Consider the following 15,040-nt stretch of genomic DNA (forward strand, 5'->3'; position numbering starts at 1 on the left):
TTCCAGTTCAGCGCTCAATTAAATGAGCTCCAGTAACTGAAATACTGCAAACCGACCATCAGTCTATAGATTGGCTTAAATAGCGCAAAGCCTCGGAAACAATTTATCAAAGTCTCAAAGGATGTTTTATCGCTAAACTCAAAGTGCACAGTCCAAAAAGAATTCACGATAACAAAGCGCTCCCCGGGCACGGCTCAAAAGATCTTCTTCAAAAATATGGAACAATAAAGATCAGTATAATTTTGTTGGTGAAGCGACCTCGGCTGAATAGTTAATTTCGGAAGTTCCCGGGTGTCAGGGAGGCATTAAATTAAAAGTTTTTCTCGGCGCCCCAACTTTGTCCGATAGCGGATGATGAGGACCGAAAATAACTTATACTTTACAAAATATTACAAAGAAAATAGAGTTTCGTTTATTTTTTGAAAGGGATGTCAAAGGGGTGGTTCCGACATCAATGATAATGGAGCGGAGTATTTTTGGACTAAAAGCCCGCGAGGGCCAGGCCTTCATCATTTTATAAAAGCTGAAAGTTTCTCTGCGTATTTTCCCCTATACAGGGAAGAACGATCAGTGTCTATGAAGTTTGGATCATGAGTTGGTTTGGTTTTGGTTTTAAAAGTGGAAACTTTAAAACTTTAAGGGTATCTGGTAGGGGGTTGCCACGACTCTAGTGTCTGGCTATGCATGAGTGGTTTCTATTACTGTTCCGAAGAAAATATAAAAAAATTACAGTTTATTAAAAAAATTACACCTGGTATTTCCGAGTCATCATGATCCAAACTTCATAGTCACTGATCGTTCTTCCCTGTGTTGCAGAAACTTTCAGCTTTTATAAAATAACGACGGTCTGGCACTCGCTGGCTCTCTCTCTCCCTTTATTAGGCTAAAAGAACATTGCGGGGAGGCGTATAGTGACGCGACGTGTCTTTTTTAACCCCCGACCCAAAAAGAGGGGTGTTATAAGTTTGACGTGTGTATCTGTGTGTCTGTGTATCTGTGTGTCTGTGTATCTGTGTATCTGTGTATCTGTCTGTGGCATCGTAGCGCCTAAACGAATGAACCGATTTTAATTTAGTTTTTTTTGTTTGAAAGGTGGCTTGATCGAGAGTGTTCTTAGCTATAATCCAAAAAAATTGGTTCAGCCGTTTAAGAGTTATCAGCTCTTTTCTAGTTTTCTTGTAGAAAAGAAGGTTACATAACCGTTAGGTTCATAATATTATGTCAATTGACAAATGTCAAGCTGTCGAGATGGACGTTGCCTAAATACATAATTATTTATTTGAAAATGATGTTTTGGAAAACTCAGATACTTTAGATCGTAGGCGCGGAATAGTCCAAGAAAATCAGTTCAGCCGTTTGAAAGTTATCAGGTATTTTCGGTCTTTTCTAGTTACTGTAATCTTCACTTGTCGGGGGTGTTATAAATTTTTAATTTACACTTGTTAATATATTACGAGGTCAATCGAACTTTAGCTCTACTATGTAATTTGTGAGGACTGAATTAAAAAGGATGAAGACAAAGCGACGCATTTAATTTTAATTAAAAAATTACCTTTTCATTATACTTACGAAGTGGAGATAATGTTGGTGAAGACTAATCTCCACAGCCTTGGGAGGCATTAATTCTTTGCACGTCAAACCAAGTAGCATCCATATCCAGATTAAACTAGTGCATTAGTACGTCTGAACCTGCCATGTTTCTGGCCAAACTAGTATTAATAATACAGTAAGACACATTAAAATAAAACAAAATGGTACAGGAAAATGGCTTTTATTAAAACCTTTCTTTTCGTCCATGAGAAAATCTTTACAGTCACAGATATTCACGACGAGAACTAATATGTACAGTTCGTAATACTAATATCTTGTATTTACAGAGAAGGTGACCATAGTAATATACAGTCCTTATTCGCTATAACATTTAAATCATATCGAGGTGTTAAATTGTTACAATTTCAATATCATAGAGAATCAGGGTATAGCTTAAACTTACGTGGCACGACTTAGGTACATGTTGGTTAGGCTCCGGACATATTGTGGCAGAATGAAACAAACACGATTCTTCTTTTTAAAATGTTATAGTGTATACAATATTTCCACTCAAAAGTACAAAGTTCTAGTTTTGTTGATATTAGTAGGTGGTGATAATATACACTTAATCAGATTATCTGCTTACTCATTTTCTAGTACTTAAAATAAATAAATAAATGTAAAAATGAACTTAATTTAAACTTCACCATGTTGGAAAATAAACTTCAATGCAATGTCAAAAAGTGATAAACATGAAGTTGAATTTAATTTGAAATATTAGAAAAGACATGTCGCTTTGCGTCTTGTCACCTCTGCCATAATGTATCCCGAGCTTTAGTTGATGGGAAATACAAAATCAAATTTCCTCCAAAGCAAACGTTTCTAATTAATACTGCACTGTATACTCTGTATTGTTTGAACTGAAATTATCGAGTAGAGCTGTTGTGCTCTGAGAATATTCTGAAACTAAGCCTATTGCTCTCGAAAGGTTTAAATCATTTCAAATTCAAAGTTCAAATGTATTGGTTCCGAAGCGTTATTATTGTGTTGTGCCTAATAAATTATTTTCACAATAATTTGCAGTGTACGAAAAGCCTGTATAAATTCCTATTTATAAAATTTTACTAATTCTAATATTGCAGCCGCGATACCACTTTGTTTTTAAATTTTAATAAAAACCTTCTTCAAGATGTATTTATAAGTAAAACGTTAAGGTAAAACTGTAGAACTAACTAATATAATAATCTATTTAGTAGCTAGGGGTGCATACTGATCAGGACAACGCGACCGATTATTCATTATTATAGCTTAGGAGTAACTCAGGCTTTATACTATACAGTGACAGTGAAGCAATGAATGGCACTGATATCAAAAAATATCCAATAATAATTATTCAAATCAGTCATTACCATTATACAATTATAAATATACCACGTAATTCTAAGCTATTAAATTAGACAATGTTACCATTTTAAATCTTATATATCGTTTGTATTGTATATATATATTGACAGATCTATACACTTTATAAGAACTAACCGTAACAGTTCACTTTATACAAAAGATCTAACACTTCTTAAGTATGAGGTAAATGTAAAATGCACTTTATAAATATTTTACCATTACATTAACTACCGATATAATTATTATAATACAAGTCTTGAAACGAGGATTACATAACTATTGATAGAATTGAGATAACATTAACAGAGATACATAACATATAAGGAAGATTGCAACAGGGTAGAATTTAACTAATTTGTAATAACATAATAGTATTTCATATTCAAGTTTCATTTTTTACTAACTAAACATAATTATACAATTATTAAATTTAGCTATAATATAATGGCACTAATAAAAAACTATTTTTTTTTGTTTTAGAAATTTATGATTTCACATAAAGTCCTGGAAACTCAAATTCATCAATCAAGAGTAAAAAACTTTCATGACATTTTTGGATAACTTTAAATTTTTGAATCCAACTATCATAATATAAGTGTGGTCGTAATTTTAAATAAAAAAAGTATTTTGTGAATTTTGGCTTTATTCTTCTAAAAATCATTTCTTGCTATTCAAATATTCGGAGTCAAACATTCAGAAGAAACGAACAGTAACAAAGATAACTGAAAGTTCCTAAAAAGGTAAAAAAGTTGACTTCCGATTGAAATTCACAGAGGACAAAAGAAAAGTTAACGGACTCGAAAACGGAACCACACAATAATTTATCATTGCAACAATGCTCATACAGCTCTGACAATATAATAAATGTTCCAGAAACCGCACCGAAAGATGGAAACGTTCCAACTACATACATTCATTTACATACATGACACCGACTGGAGGTAATCGGGTGAAAACTTGCATTATGACGACTGAAAATGCTGGTAAAATACAGCAAAATGGACCCAGCATTGCTGCTATGGAGTCCGACAGTTGAAAACGTGATGATTTCAATTATTGAGATTGGCTGACACTCTTTCACTACTGACCAAAATACTCTGTTGCAGTATTAGTATAGTTAACTATCCACGCGGACTACAATTTCAGTTCTCTTTTGTTAAATTTTTTGAATCCTTCCTTGTGCATCTCTACGTCATAATAGCTATCTGCATGCCAAATTTTAGCCCAATTAGTCAAGTAGTTTGTGTTGTGCATAATGAGTCAATCAGTTACCTTTTCCTTTTTTATAAAATTTCAGATTCAGCCAATAACAATAATTAAAGATTATTCACAACTTCTATATAATGTGATACCCGCGCAAACAGTCTGTCGAGGGACGAACACAGGTTTTAGCATAACCCCTGCGTTTCCCTGACGGAGGGGTATGCGTCATGCATTTCTGTGTATAAAAAAACCTTTTAATATTATAACCTCCTAGAAATACCACAATCGCTTCCAAAGAACGTCGCGTTTCAAAAGTATGTCCCCAACTTAATCGTTCAGTGTATAGTCTGTGGAGGTCCTAACACAGTCAAGAAACGTGTAGCGTCATGCATGCACCAGGCTAGTGATGCAAGAGTAGCCAGTGGAGCGGACGGGGCTCCAATGCTCGTCCACCCGCGAATTATCGATGGATACATTCCCTGACATGCACATTTCACTTCACTAGTTCCAATAGTTTACGTGGAAGCAGTCTAGAAATGTGTAGCTCTGAGATATCTAGATCTTAAGATCATTTCTCACTTTTTATGGTCCAGTACTAAAATAATCTGTTGCGAAGAATTAAGTAATTGATTTTGTGAGACAAAATAATGATAAAATGGTGTTAAAAAATGCAAAAATCGAACAACAATCGATTCAAGTTTAGATTAAGGTTTAGTTACATAAGAGGATCACCACTGACCATTAATGAGAACTAAGAATTTTGAAAACTAGAAATGTCAGAAATCTCAGATAACTTTTCCAATACATTTGAAATTGAAACATTTTCTTACAGTAACCACCCTGAAAGAGACAGTCATAATGTATGTATATAGTCACTAATACGTGCACCATGCTAGTGATGTAGTCACTGCAGCGAACACTGCTCGTTCACTGTTCCCGACGGAAAAATACCATCACTAGTTCACACAAATGTAGATAAGTGGATCACTTTACTAGCTCACTAGTTCACATGAATTTAGTTCACAGACTCACTAGTTCGCAGATGCAGTTGGAAAGAGTTCAGAAGTCGTCTACACTGAGATCTCTTGTATCTGCACTCGCTTTTTTGGCGGCGCCGAGCTGGGTCTCTCTTTTAGTTCTGCCTCGCTGCTGCGCTGTGGAAGTCGAGATCTATGTTAGTGAGTTGACAGGTCTATAGATGTCTACAGGATTTGAATAGATGGACTGGTCTGCAAGTCGACTACAAAATTGAGGGATGCCGAAAAAAAAAGTTAGTACAGATGATCCCGGCTATACTCACGTAGTTAGTTTTGTTATTAAAATAATATTCATGCATCATTTGTATACGATAAGCAGCTGATTCCAGTTGGAAATTACTCTCGGAATATTTAATAACATACACTACGCTCAGACTTCCCCCGCCATTGTCGAATGGAACGATAAATTTCCTTCCGCAGCCCAATTTGGCAGCACCAACGCTATCTTTTGTTACGGACGCAAATGAAGTATGAACATGGGCGAAAATTCCCCAATGTCGACCAATCATCTGGCTGGGTACTCTGAACCAATCAGACGTAATAGTTGCGTAGCTGGTGGGAAATATTGCTGAGTTCTTTGCAAAGTGATGATGATAAAAAAATACTCGGCTGAGTTTACTGTGGGCTCTTTTCAGACCTGGGAGCTTTTGGAACCTTCGAAGTTTAAGCAATTAATTATTTACCATCATTATGTCATTATCTAACAAATTCAACAATTGACAATCAAAAGATGTACAATGGTATCAACTTTGGATAAATAATTAATTTGACCCTAACTTTGACTAGACTTTGTTTATGGTATAGCGTATAGCCTTAGCCTGATCGGGCAGCTAGGGTTCGTATTAGTTTCATTATCTAGACGAGTTAGCTTTGCTTGCAATAAAAATACCTCAGCTCAATTGATAGAACCTAAATCTAGTCGACGGTGTCACTGGTCTTAGCTATTATACTGGAAACTTAGCTTGGTCAAGGGTTGCCCAGAGGAGATCACTTTTAGTGTGCAAAGGAAGTCTTTCGCCTTGCACACTTCATTTTTGTTCTTTATATGCAAATTTTTGTGAGGCAATAAAGAATGTATCTATCTATCTACGTCGTACATATTTCCCACCAGTTCTCAGCCTAGCGCATATTCCGATGTGCAATAATGAGTAGCAATAAGCATTGCCGCGTCATCTCCTCGGCATTATCCGCCATTTTGTTCGCGTCAATCACTCCGATGTGAAGTGGTGCCATGGCGCACTCCGCGCGAAGCTCTCCAGAGCTAAGTGACGCTACGCTCGTAATGGCGCTATTATTTGCATTTATTGTTACAATAAAAGATTTCACATGGTCCTCAACTTTCTTTATTCTTTATTTATTTGCATTCATGTTTTACATCATAATAGAAAATAATTATAATATTACAACATGAAGCCCCGTCAAGGCGCTGCAAAGTGATTACATATAAATAAAATGTCACGTATATAAAAATTAAAAAATAAAAATCAAAAAAATAAAAGTTAAAAATTAAAAAATGTTATGGCAATTCCTAACTAATTATGTCCTATTAGTTATATTATTAGTCAATCTTTAAAAAAGTATCAACAATTTTTTTTTTTTAATAACTATATCGTGTTATTGAGGTCTATTCGTTCAGAAATTCTTTCTTCTTCATCTAGTTCTTTAGGTAGGTGCATTTGACGATTCAAAATTGAACTAACTGATTGTATAAAATTGACTGACTAAATATAAAATTATGATGCATTTATCAGCATTTATTAGGTATTGTGTTGTATTCATAAAACCTCTTTACAGACCCAAAGTTGATGATATCTAGAGAGAATTGCAAAAGAAAAACAGAAAATAGATTTTGTTCAAAACACAAATAAAAGCTGCAAAGATGCGGTTTTATCACTGAAGTAAACTTCTTGTACGTGGGAGATTTGCATAATTGTATAGTTGTATACCCCGGTACAGAGAGATTACTACAGAATAAGCAAAGCAAAGCGTTTCAGATAGCTGAGATAATTTCATTTCGCCCGGAGGCTTCGAGTAGAAGGAGTGCATGTTGTAGGGTTACCAGAATCTAATATGAAAATTCCTGACAGAACCTCGATTTTTACGAAAAGTTCCTGGCATTTTTTGAGCATGTTTTATGCAACAGCGAGAATCCCTTCAATTTTGTGTCAATCATAAATTCCAGAAATGTCTTCTTAGTTGAATTTTAGGGTTCCGTACTCGAAGGGTACCAACGAGACCCGACAACTAAGCCAGCACTAGTAGTGGGCCAGCACCTTCTCACCTTCTAGCAGTTTCCTCACCAGCGTAGGTACTAAATCTTGAAACTGAAAGCAACTGCTATTATGGTGGAAATTCCAAACATTTCAGAATTCTCTCGTGGAGGAATCAACATAGCTTAGAATTTTCCGGTTAGTGGTAACCCTAGCATACCGGAGCGTAATGAAACCGAATGTAATTTACCTATGTGTAATCTAAGAGTATTTTTCCTCAACTAACTTAAAAAATAAACAAGTAGCTTCCCCCTGAAATGTGTAAGAGGCGGACTATACCCCAATATACTGACGATGAAATTATGGTACGAGTGAAAACCTAACTCTAGAAGATCTAAAGCGCCAAGCAAATCGCATAACTTACGCGTTTCCCCGAGAAAATTTCTACGACTTGTTTATCTTTTAAGTCGGCTAAGAAAAAATAAAGTTTGCGAGTCGTACGATAGTTTTACCTTTAGAGTGCTCTTTCTAGGCGAGGTAAGTGGGGCGGGGTCGCTGTTGAGAGACGCGGCGCCCGCGCGGCTGCTGCAGCTGCCTGGTACAAGATATCTCAAATCAAACTTAGACTGCCACAAGGAGAAAATAGGTTCCACAAGTGTAAATTAAAAATTTATAACACCCCCGACAATTAAGTGACTAGAAAAGAGCTGATAACTTTCAAATGGCTGCACCGATTTTCTTGGATTATAACTAAGAACACTCTCGATCAAGCCACCTTTCAAACAAAAAAAAACTAAATTAAAATCGGTTCATTAGTTTAGGAGCTACGATGCCACAGACAGATACACAGATACACACGTCAAACTTATAACACCCCTCTTTTTGGGTCGGGGGTTAGTAACTTAATCTGAAAGTCGATTCCGAAAAACCTACATCAATCATTATTACAATCGCAATTGTTGTGACTGGCTTTTATCGTTTTCTTGTTGCAATGCATTGCAGCCAATAGTAGCGAGCCTCAACCAATCATAGGGGATTGCGATTGTGACATTGTAAGTGTCATTCTTCCGCGATCGAGCAGCCTATTGCAAACTGCGGGCCAGCTGCAAGGATGCAAAAGTCGGAACGCATTTTTAAGTACCTATATACCTACAATATTATGCGACGAGCCGGAATGTCAGGCGGTCGATCCCGGGCACGACTGACTTTGACTGACGAAGTTGTGTGCGTTTTCAGCAATTGAATAACACTTGCTGTGACGGTGAAGGAAAACTGCGTGAGGAATGCATGATTGAAAGTTCTCCATATGCTCAAAGGTCTGTAAATTCTGCAAATTTGGGCCAGCGTGGTATGGCCAATTTTCCAATTTCAATTGTACCAATCCATACTAATATAAATGCGGAAGTGTGTCTGTTTCCTAGCTTTTCACGGCCTAACAGTTGAAACGATTATGATGAAAGATACAGAGCTAGCTTACGTCCCGGAAACTGCCATAGGCAACTTTTTATCCCGGAAAATGCAAAATTCCTACGGGATTTTTAAAAACCTAAATCCACGCGGGCAAAGCTGCGGGCTCATCTAGTTTTCAATAAATGGCGTCAATTTTATTTGAATATTTATAAAAGTTTATTTGAATAAAAATCTTTCTGTTTGTTCTATTTTAAACAAGGCTGTAACTGTTCATTTTACTTGTTTCGATCCTCGAATGCTATCAAATGGTGGTCACAATGTAAAATCTTATACTAACATGCCCACTTGGCACTCTTCGCGCCCTCTCGCTCTAGTGCACGATTGCACGTTGCAGCCGCCACAGGCACTTCAGAGTCCTGTGTAAATACTCCCTCATACTTTCAAGTCCAACTTTAGAGTGCGGCGACGTCAAGTCGAATCACACTTGCAAAGTTACGGAGACAACTTCCAACTACTTACACGAGTTACCACTCCGCTTGTGACATATCAAAAGTTCCCCTACATTTTCTACGAGGTTCGGGTCTAGTTTCTACTTTTATTAAATCACTTAGTAACGGTTCGAAATATTAGAAACTAGATGATGCCCGCGACTTCATGAGCATGGATTTGAAAAATCCCGTGTCTTTGATTTTCCGGGATAAAAAATTGCCTGTGCCAATTTCCGGGACGCAAGCTACCTCTGCACCTTTCATAAAAATCGGTAAAACAGATGGGCCTTTAAGAATCCCGTGGGAACTCTTTTATTTACCGGAATAAAAAGTAGCCTATGTCCGACCCCGAGATGTAACTCTGTACCAAACATTAAAATCGATTTAGCGGTTGAGCCGTGAAAACGTAGCAGACTGGTTCCCCTACGGGTCTCCTAATGTCTGATTTGATCAGTCCTCTCCATCACTCGCTCAGTGACCTAATTAAGACCAGTAAAGTTCAAAAGGTTCTTAAGTTGCCTGGGCAACTGGTGCACATCGCCCGTTGTGCCAGATCCTTTTTTCTACGCACATGCAAACTGTGGAATCAACTACCATCAGCAGTGTTCCCAATAGATTACAACATGGGGTTATTCAAGGGGCGGAACAACAAATTCCTAAAGGCCGACAACGCTTCGGTGGTACCTCTGGTGCAAATGTTCATGGGCGGCGGGAATCACTTAATACCAGGTGACTCGCCTGCTTCTTTGCCTGTTATTTTTTATAAAAAAGTTACCTTCTCGTCTAGGGCGGCGATGTGTCCGTCGCTTCCCTCGCTGCAGGTAGATGCCCGCAAACACCAGCAGGTTTAGCGCCAGCAGAAAACACCCGGCTCCTACCGTTACCCCCAGCGCCACAGTATAACTTCGGACAAACGGTTCATTTGGATATTATGCAGCTTTTTAAAATAACTCTATTTTACTTAGAATGTTACTTCCATTGTTTACTTTTGTATGAAAAAGCAGTCTTTTATCCTCTGATAATAAAGTGTCAAAGTCCATCTCATTACGAATTTTGCTTTTAGAAACATTAATCTTCAGTAGCTATTCGTATTAAAAGAAATACTCCAAGGGAAGGTGAGGAAAATGTTAAATGAATCCATTTCGCTTATGTGTTTACCCGTGAACGTTTACGCTCATCCCAGTTTTACAAATTTGCTCAAAGTAAACATAATGTTTGCTCGAGCAATGAGCGTCAAATATTCGTCCCTCGCCGCAGCTGCTGTATATAAATATGATTGATCAGCGTTTCTGGCTTTCAATCTTTGTAATGTGTGTGCCTGTTCCTCAATTTTCCCTTGAGTTTCAATTTTTTATTTAACTCGGTCAACTTTAGTAAAAATCGGTTTCTATCTATTAGGCCAGGTATCCACCTAAGCGGAAAGGAGAGCAGGGATGTGTTCAGTCGAGCAATCTGATTCATAATAGATGACGAAAAAAAATTATCACGTCATCTTTTAAAAATGAGGTAGCGTCCTTTGGGGTACGGAACCCTAAAAAATGACTCAGCATTTAGGAAGCTTTTGAGTATTAAGATACGTTTCAGTGTTCGACCGAAAGAAGCCATTATGAAAATAACTTCGACGATGAAAAAATTAACGTAAAATTGGTCCGTATAATTTAGCAGAATATAATTTACACTCCGGAATCTTTTCTCTTAACTTCTTCAAAACTTTTTAGCCACTTCCATTAAGAAATAAATTTCTTTTTTTTTGTGGATAAGATAAACGAGAATGTCGTATCTAAAACTTTTTCTTTGTAATCCAATGAATTATTACAATGACAATTAACAATGTAAAATTATTTCTGTAAGTTGTATGTTTAATAACAAAAAGCGCAATTCTTTGTTTTGTTGCCTTACAGATAATAAAAAAATTATAAAACAATAAATTATGATTTTTGAATAAAAAAAAGCTTTATAATCTTTTGAAGTTTAATCGCAATCTTACAATACAATAGATCTTTTTCTAATGGTAATGAATCGAGGGTAAAATATACAATTTTAGTTCATTAGGGTTCCGTATTTAAGATCTTGTCACAAGGAAACTAAATCGGTTATGATGCTAAAAATACACATCACAACCGAATAGAAGGAAACAATGGTTTCGCAGTTTAAAGGAGACTGAAATAGGTACTCCACTTCTATCAAAATAAGTCAAAAACAACCTGAGATGGGGCTGACAATGTACATGGCTTTAAAAGCCCCTAATAAAAATAAGAGCCTGAGATCATATTTTACTTGCGAAAATAAGGACAAAAACTAGTATTTAGAGCAAAGCACCTTTGAAATATTGTGCCGTTTAGTCGCAAGTCTAGTTAATTTAGGTAGAAGTTTGGGACATCCATTACTATTATCAGCGCTACCCACTCGCGAAAAAGGGATCCGGAGAAATAGGTTCGCATTAGGACACGGGACACACAAAAATGGCGGCGAGGTAAACAGGTAAACACATTAGTGAGATTGCTGCGCGAGGCTGATCAATCTTGTTTATAAATCAGCTCGGGAACACGCCAGGGGTTTTGTTTAGGTGCAGTTTTGTTGCCAATTTGCTGTGAACTGAATTGCTGAGATATCAGCAGAATTTTCATTTTTGGTTTTAGATCAGGAATTCACGAATGTAACTGTCACTTAACGATGCTATGGATGTCATGTCTCATAACCTTGGATACCTATCCTGTTTAGGATTTCACAGGTTTGAGACGTTTTCAGTACTAATGGGATAATATGACGAAAATGATGAATTTATTCGAAAAAAATATTCGATTTTGTTAAAGAAAGGTGTCTGACAAACAGAAGCTTTTTGCTTTGGACGTAGTTGGCGACCTTTATTTGCCAGAATTTAATAGAAGTGATAGATATCTGAAAAAATTTTCAAAGAACCGAGAAATAGGAGTTCTCGGATTTTCTTTTAAAAAAGAGTAGGTAGGTAACTGCTGAGTTTTTTACCGGCTTTTCTTAGTAAAATGTGCTTTTTGTACTGGTATATTAGTCCACACAGATCTTAATTGGCACAAGTTGTCTTAAATTCTTGACTAAATAAGTGTAGGTTTACAATTCTTACCTATAATACTGTGTATCCATAGTCGTAAGAGAGTCCTCTTTAGGTGAGGGTTGCGGCGCGGGGAGGGCTGACAGGGCGGGGCGTGCAGAAGGAGAGGGCTCGCACTCTTCTACTTCTGGCTCCTGATCTTCTGTGCTTTCATCTTCTTCTTCTAGCGACGGCGTTGTATACAGCTCAGGGAAAATTTCACCTGAAAATGATAAGATATTAATATTCACAGTTTTCCAGACAACCACGTTTAACGGATATATTGTCATCTTATTGAGAAGTCCTGGGTTCAGTTCTCAGCTGGATCAAAATTACTTTATCATAAATCGATTCAAATCTTGGTCTGAAACGATAGATTTAGAAAATAACGCCTGCTTCTATACTACGATAGATTTTAGCAAAGCTATTGTTAATTGGTTATTGATTGGTAATCAGGAATCAGGATAAACATTAGAGTACCTATTTGCATCTTTTTCTAACAAATTATGAAATAAGAAAAGTTCAGACCGTATTTCAGTTTAAAGTTTTGAAATCCTGTAACTTTGAATGCCAGACTTGAGCATTTGCCTTTGTTTGAACGAATATTTTAAGTTGATAATTTAATATACATATGTATAAAAGAAACGCAACACTATACTTATTTACTTAAAACAAAAATATCAGAGTCGACTCTACTGCCATTGGACAGCAATGCTATTGGATCTTAGTGCCAGGCCATGCTCATGTAAACTGATAAGTACCTATCCCTTTCAGGTAACGCGATTTCATCTGAATAAATAAGTAGGTCAAGAAAATGTAGCAGAATAGTATAGCAATATAAGGTCGGACCTAGTTTGAACTCAAACTAAACTAAATTTCTAGCTTTCGGACGAACAGTTTTCGGTATCGCTGCAGTTTAGTTAAAAAGCTTTTAATTTGCGAGTTAGTTTCGACGGAAACTCAAAAAATTTATTACCATAATAATTTCCTGCGAGCACAAAGTTTAAGGGAAGTTTAATAAATAAAAAGAGTTCTCAACAAGTAGAGATTTATGCTGCTAGGTAGAAAGTTCCCACTACTTCCTTATTCTTAACGTCGTACAGTGAATTAACTGTAGTGTTATGTCTTCGTATATTGTCTTTATCGTTCAAGACCTCAGCGCTGCCAGACAATACTTATTTTCTGAGAAACAAAATGTGTGGGATAGAGTATTGGTAGCGTAAGTCTATTTTGCTAGCTTGTGCGGATGCTCAGCTTAAATATCATCATACTTTTCCTTTATCGTCGTCTTAGAGTGAAAACCTCGGGAATGCATTTTTGCTCAAATTTATTTTATTGCGTTTCTAGGAAGAAAACCTCGCAACGCACATTCTGATCTGACTAATTTGTTCATTTGATACTCGTAACGCCATCTATGACATTAAATGAGAAACTCGTAAATACTCGCTTCTAATTTTACAGCACGCAGTTTTTTCTTCCTCCTGAAAAGTTTCTTCTTTTACACTTACGAGGTTTTCACTCTAAGCCGTCGTTATGTATGTTTGCTGAATATCGTGTTATAAAAATTACATCTCAGATTATAAGTAAGATCAAAAAGGTTATTTTTTCGAGCTGTATAGCGTCTGAAAAAATTAGCACTACAGGAAGTCGAATATTCTGTAAAACGTAGATAGATAAATAAGTACTTACATAAATACCAGCACTCAGATTTTAAGAAAAATGAGTAATGTTTTTTTCGTAGATCTATGAATAGGTCAACGGCACAAGTTAGCATATATTCATACACACTATTATAACACTACTCTATCCCACATATTTTGTTTCTTACAAAATAAGTTATGTCTGGCTGTCCTGAAATCTTATTCTATTAGCTTTTTGGCAGTGGTTTTGGTTGCATCGTAAAATGGAGTAAATGGTCTTGTTTTGATGTAATTCCTCACATTATTATAACAGATTTGTATTCTTCGTGAATTATGGTACAGCCATTGTATTATTTAAAGCAATAGTGAATAGACTTGTTCTAGGCAAGAATTCCAACATTCAACAACAAGATGATCACATATTATGATATAATTTTGGGCCAAACTTGGAAATACTTATCAAAAGCATAACATATTATTATCATGTAACATGTCAAACTTGTAAATCACTGTTTTAGACTATAATATTTCATCTCAAATGAATAAAATTTTTTTTTTGTATTTTTTGTCGGATCTAAAATGGAGAGCTAAATCGATATTTGGCTAAAGATTTAAATCTAGAACTACAAAAAAATAGAATAAATTAACGTAACTGTAGAGAATTGTAATCTTAAATCAAAGTTAGAGAGAGAATATTGAATACATAAGTTCTTTAGTAGATAATTTATAACAATTAACTCAATAACTAAACCATTAACTCCTGTAATGAATATTTAAGACAGATCGCTCAGAGCTAGAATCTCCTCATAATTCAGCGTTATGCAGATATCCACGTAGACTTGGTACATAAATTATGCGCGAGCTCCATTTAGCAAGGCAGATAAATCATAAATGTACCTATTATACTCAGATATCTATAGATGTAGTTCTTTGTGGTTTAATGCAGAGCATTGTCAGAGTAATGGCGATAGATTTTACGCTCCAATGCATCAAATAATGAGATGGTATTCAATTCTAGCAGGTCATCGCACTCGGCTCGGACGAACGGGCC

The 15,040-nt window shown here is 36.2% G+C and overlaps 1 protein-coding gene across 2 annotated transcripts in view; it reads right to left on the reverse strand.

Annotated features, from left to right (window-relative positions):
* Positions 1–1,755: 1,755 nt before the first annotated feature.
* LOC123864597 (neuroligin-1-like) overlaps positions 1,756–15,040 on the reverse strand; it is a 32,722-nt gene continuing 19,437 nt past the window's right edge. Inside the window, exons 11-14 of one of the 2 annotated variants that reach the window (XM_045905170.1) lie at positions 12,383–12,572; positions 10,058–10,185; positions 7,897–7,979; positions 1,756–5,286 (exon numbers count right to left, since the gene is read on the reverse strand). In XM_045905170.1, coding sequence (XP_045761126.1) covers positions 5,197–5,286; positions 7,897–7,979; positions 10,058–10,185; positions 12,383–12,572 — 491 coding nt within the window. In that variant the 3' untranslated portion in view covers positions 1,756–5,196. Of the gene's footprint in view, positions 5,292–7,896; positions 7,980–10,057; positions 10,186–12,382; positions 12,573–15,040 lie in introns of both variants that reach the window. The other variant, XM_045905180.1, reaches the window with a different exon arrangement.

This window comes from Maniola jurtina, chromosome 1, assembly GCF_905333055.1.
Source record: "Maniola jurtina chromosome 1, ilManJurt1.1, whole genome shotgun sequence".
In the NCBI taxonomy this organism is placed as follows: Eukaryota; Metazoa; Arthropoda; class Insecta; order Lepidoptera; family Nymphalidae; genus Maniola; species Maniola jurtina.